The following is an 8,499-nucleotide window of genomic DNA, read 5'->3' as shown; positions in this document are numbered from 1 at the left end:
GAGCCAGTATTTCTGCATCTGCTCAGTTAGGCTGCCTGCGTCCAAATCTTTGGCGCATCAATGACAGTCACCTTGACAGTAACTAACATTGTTACCTAAACTCAATACCTGTTCCCATTCTGTCTTACTTACCTCCACTATAGACCCAGGAAAAGCTAAATGCCTGCAGCCCCAGCCTGCCGTGCAGCTAGGAGTATCCACACGCCATAGATCCAGACAATGAGATGTAAGCAGAAGTCTACTAGAAACTTCTAGGAAAGTTCTGGCCACCTGCCTTGAATTCAGATACAATGCCTGGAGCTGTGGCCTCTATCTTGTGACCATGAGAAAAAGGCCAAGAGAATCAGAGACCTCAGCAACAACAGCCCCGAGCCTCATAATGCCAGCAGCCTCCCTACCTCTGGACTTTTTATGTTTATGCCACCCACAGGCAGGTCAGCTGTGACTTGCAGCCAAAAGCATTTGCAACTGATACACTTGGCCAAATGACACCATCTGTGTTTGTCTCCCCTGCCAGAATGGAGGTTCCATAGTGGTGGGAAACATGACTGTGTTCACCACCGTGTGCCCGCCGGTGCCTGGCAGAGACTGCACAGGTGGAATGTGTGGTTGAGGTTTTATCACCCAAAATAAAATACCTTCCTCTTGGGTTAGCAGAGATAATGCACATAAAGTACTTAAGACAGCGTTTGGCACATAGTAAACCCTCAACAAATACATGTGGGGAAGCGTCTCCACCACGACGCCCCGTGGCCTAGCACATATGCACGTGGGATCACAGACTGAGTCCCGGCAGATCACCTGGGGTCCTCCAGGCCACGAGAGAAAGGCAGGATGGGACAGCTGGCTCCTCAGCGGAGGGGGACCCCAAACTCTTGTTTCAGCCACCCAGCCCCCTCTGTTTGGGAGTTGTCCTGTCTGGTGTGCATGACAAGGACCCCGGGGACATGGCACATTTGGCTTGTCATCCTTTCGCTGTCTATGTAAACAATAAATGGTCTGAATCTAAAAGTGGCTTGTTATGTCTTTACCAACTCAATCAGTCACGTCTTGCTTGGCCCGGGCCTTGCTAAGCGTGTGTGCTTGGCAACGAATAAATATCACGTTATCTTTATTTTTATTGTTGTCTTTAACCCAAGACTGCTCTCCCCTCTCCCCCGGCTTTTCTCAAAGACAAGACGCACAGGCCAGAGGAAATTCTTCATTTTATTTTTGCTCATGACCCCCCTCCCTCACCTAAATGCAGCCCCTCCCCCAACACCTTCACAAAACACTGATTTTCTCCCAGAGCTAAAATGAACACCCAGTCACCCACCATGACTGTCCCCCACCCTGCCCCCCCTTACGCTTGCCTGCATATCCACCTGCTCTGTGAGCTTGGCCACATTTTGGCTCCCTCCCCAAGGTCACTTGGCATGCTTTTTTGCTTATATCATATGGGTCCCCGTCCTGAAGGCTCCCTGACTCATGTCCCCATCGGGATAGGCACTCTGCATCTGCTCCCTGCTCTAGCCCATGGCCACTCCACCCACCACCAAGAATCACCTGCAAGAAACCAGATTGGAAATTCGAGACCAGGTCTCCAAGCTCTCCCTGCTGCCTGCCTTCCCTGTGGGCCTCCCCTGGCCTCGGCTGTTACTTGAGAATGTTAGACATTGACTAAGGCCAAACATTCCTTGATTCTGGGGAGGGAAGAGGGAAACACAGTCCAGAAATGGGCAAGAGAGGCAGTAAGGACAAAAGCTGGGGGGATCTGGAATGAAGCTGGGGGCTGGGGGGGGGGGTAATGGCCCAGACACGGAAGTGAGCCAGCGCTGGTGCCCTGCTAGCTGCTGCGCGACCTCTGGCTCCGAGCCTTGTACACCTCGATGAGCAGGTCCTTGACATACTGGATCTCGCGCTCCACCGACTCGGCCCTCTCCCGCAGCTCCCGGTTCCGTGCCTCCAGCCCCTGGCACTCGCCCTCCAGGGCCTCGCCCTCTGCCCGCTTCCTCTGGCGGTACCTCAGAGCTGCCGACTTGTTCTGGTCTCTCTTCTTTTGCTTGCGGTCCCCTCGGGTGGTGGCAGGATTGGGGTAGGGGGCCGGGCGAGATGGTTGAGGTGGAGGAGGAGGAGGAAGGGTCTGCTGTGCAGGGGGCAGGGGCGCTAACCCCACCTCCCCCTGCCCAGCCTCGCTGCGGCAGTAGATGGCCAGCAAGTCCAGTGTGTCCAGGGCAGGGGGCTGGGGGAGGTCAAAGGTAGGGAGGGGGAGAGGGAGGGAGGGGGCCGGTGGCAGTGGTGGTGGTGGTGGGGAGGGTGGTGGGAGGAGTGGGGCATCAAGGAAGAAGTCTTCCATCTGTTCCAGCTCCTTCTTAAGGAGGGAGGCCATGGCTTCCAGGTCAGGTGGGGATGGGGAAGGTGGGGGAAGGGCGCCTGAGGGCAAGGGGGGTTCCAGAGGGAGGAGGGCTGTAAAGTCAACTCGCTCAGTCATCCAGTCAGAGAAGCCATCACCTGGGGTTGAAGGGGAGACACAAAGTTCCCTAAGTTCCTGATCCTCCACCCAAACAGGTGTCCACTCATGTCTGTCTCATTCAGGCTCATGTGTCCCGTTCATTCAATAAAATAACCAACCAGTGAATCATCAAACCAGTCAACAAACCAATGAACTAGTCAACCAACCAGTCAACCAACCAATCAACCAACCAACAAACCAATCAACTAAACAGCCAACCAATGAACTAGTTAGCCAATCAATCAGAGAATCAGTCAACCTACCAAATGAATCAGTTAACCAACCAATTAACCACTGACCAAGCAATCAATGAACCAACAATGATCAAACAACCAAAAAATCAGGTAATGAAAGAAGCCACCAACCAAGCAACAAAACAGCCAACCAACTCTTTCTTCAAACATTCCAATATCCCCTTTACTGAGCACCGGCTCTCTGTGGTGTCTCTGATTTATTCTCTGGTTTATTCTTTTATTTCTTTTTTTTTGAGACAGGGTCTTGCTCTGTTGCCCAGGCTGCAGTGTAGGAACATCATCATAGCTCACAGCAACCTCAAACTCCTGGGCTCAAGTGATCCTCCTGCCTCAGCCTCCCAAGTAGCTGGGAATACAGGCGTGCACCACCATACCCAGCTAATTTTTTACTTTCTGTAGAGACCGGGTCTTGCGATTGCCCAGGCTGGTATCAAATCTCCTGGCTTCAAGCAATCCTCCTGGCTTCAAGCAATCCTCCTGTCTTGGTTTCCCAAAGGTTTATTCTTAAAAGGCAAACTAGATCACATTTCCCTCACCCACTCTTTCTCACACTCACACACACACACACACACACACATCCTGTTTCATCTTTATTCATTAATTATTGAAAACCCACCATGTGCCAAGCATTTGGGATACAGTAATGAATAAAATAATTCAGGCTTCAGGACTTCTGCATATGCTCTTCCCTTCGGTCTTTTCATGGCTCATTCCTTCCCATCTTTTAGGTCTCGGTCAACGTGTTACCTACTTGGAGAAGGTTTCCTAGCTACCCATTCTAAACTAGGTCCCCTTTGTCATTTTTTAGCTCAGCTGCTAAGTGTTTCCCATTTATCCCAACATACTCATCATTTAATTTGTCTCTTATCTGTTTCCCCACTGCAGGGTGAGCTCCAAGAGGGCAAGGATCATGTTACTCTTGTTCCCAGCCATATCCTCAGCACCAAAAACAGTGCCTGGCACATTGTAGGCACTCAATAAATATTTAATGAATGAATGGATAAATAAAAGAATTCTTCCTTCCCCCTTTTTCCCTGCCCCCTCCCCCTAGCTGACCCCACCTCCACTCCCCACCCGCCCTTACCTGCCAGGGGCTCTCCCCCCCCTGGAAGCCCGCCCTCAAGGGCTCCCCCGAGGACCTCATAGGGGCCCAGGGGGGCAGGGGCCAGGGGGAGTTTCCCATAGTCTACGAGCCAGCCCAGCCCACTAGCTGGGAGCAGGGGCCTGTCCAGCTCCAGCCCCAGGGTCGCCAGGAGTGACATGGCTGTAGCACAGGCGCTGAGCACCGATGGCAATGGAGAAGGCTGCACCAACAGCTGGTAGGAAGCTCTGGAGGTTGCTCAGCTGGGCGAAGACAGGCACCAAGGCGAAAGTGGAGGACCTGCACGTATGAGACAAGAGTGGGTGGGTCAGACGCCAGCCTTGGCCACCAACCAAAATCACAGGGAAACCAAGTCACACTTTCATGTCTGTGGAACTCCTCCATCCCCCTTAAAACCAGGGGTTGGGACTAAGCCTTGCCATTTTAGAATTCTAAATCTGCCCTTTCTTTCCCCAAATCTCCGAGCCCCACCCACTCCCAAGGGAATTCTCTTTAGGTCCTGCCTTCCTGTCTTCAGAATTCCCAAGCCCCACCCCTTCCCCCAACACAGAAACCTAATGGTCTCCCAGGGGAATTACCTTAAGCCCCGCCCATCCACTTCATAATATTCCTCTTCACTAAAAATCTCAATCCCAGGGGAATTGTCTTCCAGCCATGACCCTTCCTCTAAAATATTTCCTTCACTCCCTTCCTAGAGTCCATCCCGAATCAGTTCCCAGGGGAATTCGCCCATGCCCTGGCCCTCTATCAATGTTATCCATTCAAATCCCACACCTCCATTTATTTAGCTCCGCCCCTCACTGTGTACCTGACTCCGCCCCTCCCCGATGATTTTCCCATAGGCCCCGCCTCTTTGTCCCATCGAAACCCCACCCCTCAGCTACCGGTTGGCTTAGCCCCGCCCCTTCTCACAATGGGCTCCCCCCCAAGCCCCACCCTTAGCAACGGCTGTGGTCCTAGCTCCATCCCTTTCTTAACGGGGTCTCTAACTCCTGCCTTCTATTCTGTCAATCTAAGCCAGTCCCCGCCCCAATAGGTTCCTGAATGAGAGCCATGGGGAGCCGGGAAGGTGGGGGCGGGGACAGGCAGAGAACGGCTACCCAACCCCCACCCTTCCACACGCGGCTCTCCTGCCGAGTATCACAGCGCATGCTCCGCCTCCGCAGCCGTCCAATTGCTCTCACGCCTCTGCGCTCCTGGGGATCAGTGCGCATGTGCAGCCCTTTATGGTCCGCCCTCATACATTATGGGGCTTTGGGGGGGCTGATGCGCACTAGCAACTGCGCGCAGACAGAATCGTTCAGAAAAAAACAAAACAAACAACCAAAACTTTTTCTGTGGACTAGTGTGCAAGCGCAACCACATGTAGACCGACCTTAAACACCAGCTCTCTTAAACGCACCCTCCCCGGGCCAAGTGCGCATGCTCGGCCGCGCGCACACGGCCCAACGTCCCTCTTCTGCGCCTGCGCGACCGTGATTCCCCAGCTCCTGTCTCCCCACCCCCAAGCCCGGTTGTGAGGGCCGCGAGCTGCGAAAGGGCGGGAAAGGCGGTTGGAGAGGGAGGGGCGAGCGGTTACTCACTCCATGGCTGCGGAAAGGAGAGGCAGGAGCTGCCTCGGCTGAAGAAAGAAGACGGGAGCGGAGAGCGCAGGCGTGGTGAGCAGAGGGTCGGGTTCGGGGCACAAAGGGGTCGCGGCTACAGAGCCATGGCGGGGGCTACGCAGATAGAGGCGGCGTCGCGGCAGTGTGAGGAGAGGTCATGATCTGAGGACGGGGAATGAGGCGGCCTCGGGGACTTGGGACAGATATAGCGGGAGTGGCACAGCACGGCCCTCCCGGATCCTTCCGCGCCCCGCCCACGCGCGGCCCCAACCGGGAGGTGGCCAGATCTCCTCTTGGGGATCTTGGGGTCCGATCCCCTCCTCCTCCCGACCGTCGGGGTTCGGCCCTTTCCTCCTTCTGACCCTAGAATTCGATCCTTCCCTTCCCTCCCCCTGACTCTGGGGGTCGGGTCCCGTCCTCCCTCTGACCCGGGGTTTCGGCCCTCTCCTTGTGACTCTAGGGTCTGGTTTCCTCCTCCCTCCCGACTCTGAACTCTGGTCGTCTTCTCTCTCTGGTCTGGTTTCCTGTCTCTCTGCCTCTGCGGTCCGGGCTCCCACCTCCCTCTTATATTGGGGATGCAGCCCCGTCCTTTTCCCTCAGACTCGCACCAGTTCATTTCTATTTTCCTTTCCCTGCTTCATGAATTTCCTTCGATAGATTTAAAGACTCGTTGATAAAAGAATGAAAAGAAAAAAGATAAACTTTTTTTTTATTTTGAGACAGAGGCTCACTCTGTTGCCCGGGCTAGAGTGCCGTGGCGTCAGCCTAGCTCACAGCACCTCACTCCTGGGCTCAAGCGATCCTCCTGCCTCAGCCCATAGCTGGGACTACAGGCATGCGCCACCATGCCCGGCTAATTTTTTCTATATGTTTTTAGTTGTCCTGCTAATTTTTTTCTATTTTTAGTAGAGACGGGTCTCGCGCTTGCTCAGGCTGGTCGCGAACTCCCGAGCTCAACCGATCCACCCGCCTCGGCCTCCCAGAGTGCTAGGATTACAGGCGTGAGCCACCGCGCCCCGCCAAGATTAACTTTTTAAAACAAAAAACAAAATGAAGGAAAAATTTTTATAAAATGAATTTCCTTCTAGTTACACTTTCATCTTATCACCCAACTGCCTTCCCACCCTGAGAACCCTCGTGGGTTAGAGTCAGTCTGGTGTGAGTCACAAGGACCATGCTCCATTCAAATCAGACATGCCAGGGTGGCCTCGGGCAAATAACTTAAGTTCTCTGGCCTCGTTTCCCTATCTGTAAAATAAGGAGAAATATCATCTACCTGGTGGGGTGGTTTGTGAGAATCAAATAAGGCGATGTCCGCCATGCCATAAGCACACAGCTTGGCTCATACTTGCCTGTTCGATGTATTTTATTTTATTTATTTATTTATTTATTTTTCTTTGAGACACGAGTCTCACTCTGTTGCCTGAGCTAGAGTGCCTAGCTCACAGTAAGCTCAAACTCCAGGGCTTAAGGGATCCTCCTCCCTCAGCCTCCTGAATAGCTGGGACTACAGGCACTGGCCACCACTCCTGGCTAATTTTTTGTTTCTATTTTTAGTTGCGGGGCTAATTTTTCTATTTTTAGTAGAGATGAGGTCTCACTCTTGCTGAGACTGGTCTCGAACTCCTGAGCTCAAGCAATCCACCCGCCTCGGCCTCCCAGAGCGCAAGGATTACAGGTGTGAGCCACCGCGCCTGGCGGTATTTTATTAGTAGTAGAAATTCTGGAGCCCAATCTCACCTCTTCCTCCCCTCTCCCCAAGAGCCCCAGACTCTTGGCCATCCAACACCTTCTGATGGGTCATTCTAGTGTCTTCCTCATTCCTCCAAGGTGTCAATTTCCTGCCATCCTCATCCTCCCCCATATCAAATGACGGATGCCCCCTCTGCCATCCTTCTCCAGCCTTTGCCCTGACTTCCTTTCAAACGGTCTTAGGCCTCAGCTGCCTCCCACTGGGTGGGAACTCTACCAACCCTGCCAAAAATGGGAGACCTGTGTTTCCATCTAGTAAGAGAGGGAGCTTGGTAGCCAGCCTGCCCCTCCCCATGTGCTGGGCCCTCCGTCACTCCCGGTGAATGTGACTCTTCTCTGTTACAGAAACCCCAATCTTTTCCACCCTGCATCCATCTACTTCAGGGTATCCCACCTGGAGTTGAGCTTTCAGCCTTTCTGTGGCAGATAAGAGGCTGAATCAAGATCAGAGAAGATGGGGGAACCCTGGTATTGAGTATTGCACACAGGCTTTTTCATTCTCCCTTCCCTGTTGCATGTAGGAAGTCCTTCTTTGGGTCTGACCACCTTCCCTTAGATCACTTACTGTTCACTCTGCCAGTATTTGAGCACTTGCCGTATATCTCCTTGGGCCCATAGAGGCTATGTTATTACCTAGGTAGTATATAGAATCTCAGTTAAGAGTACAGATTCTGGAGCCAGGTTATTTGGGTTCAAACCCTGACTGCACCCCACTTACTAGCTGTGTGACTCTCTCTGGCAGTTTCCCTTCCCTGTCCCTCAGTTTCCTCTGTGGTACAAAATGGCATTAATAGTACCTACATTTTCGGGCTGTTATGAGGCTTAAATGAGTTAATCCATGACTAGCACTTAGACTGGTGCCTGGTGCACAGTAGGTGCTACATAAGATTATTACTACTATTGAGGTGGATGGGTCTATTCCCACTGTTAACCAGATAGTGCTTTCAAACTCTGGTCTTCCACCTTTTAAGGGAGACTTTAGGACTGACTTCCTTCCACTTCTCGATATAGATTTTTGAGTGATGGCAGGTGGAATTAGGTGTAGACCATTGAACAGACTGCTGGCAGTGAGGAAGCACAGTCTACCCCTGAGTTGACTTCTGAGAAGACCTTCCAGACTGTACACAGGGACTAGATAGAGCATTTTTTAATAAGCTTTATTATCTTGGGATAATTTTAGATTTACTGTGCAGAAAAGTTACAGAGAGTTTCTGTGTACCCTTCTTCACCCATTTTCCCTCTTAATATCGTACATTACTATGGTACATTTGTCACAACCAAGGAACCAACATCAAT

The 8,499-nt window shown here is 52.3% G+C and overlaps 1 protein-coding gene across 1 annotated transcript; it reads right to left on the bottom strand.

Moving 5' to 3' along the window:
* Positions 1–1,188: 1,188 nt before the first annotated feature.
* ATF5 (activating transcription factor 5) lies at positions 1,189–5,636 on the bottom strand. The gene is made up of 3 exons (XM_069457418.1): positions 5,431–5,636; positions 3,830–4,126; positions 1,189–2,490 (listed from the first exon to the last, which is right to left on the bottom strand). The coding sequence occupies exons 2-3, from the start codon at positions 4,005–4,007 to the stop codon at positions 1,826–1,828; spliced, it is 843 nt and encodes a 280-aa protein (XP_069313519.1). The 5' UTR covers positions 4,008–4,126; positions 5,431–5,636; the 3' UTR covers positions 1,189–1,825.
* Positions 5,637–8,499: the final 2,863 nt, after the last annotated feature.

This window comes from Eulemur rufifrons, chromosome 24, assembly GCF_041146395.1.
Source record: "Eulemur rufifrons isolate Redbay chromosome 24, OSU_ERuf_1, whole genome shotgun sequence".
In the NCBI taxonomy this organism is placed as follows: Eukaryota; Metazoa; Chordata; class Mammalia; order Primates; family Lemuridae; genus Eulemur; species Eulemur rufifrons.
Note: the sequence above shows the minus strand (reverse complement) of the source record. Positions and strands in the feature narration are given on the sequence as shown.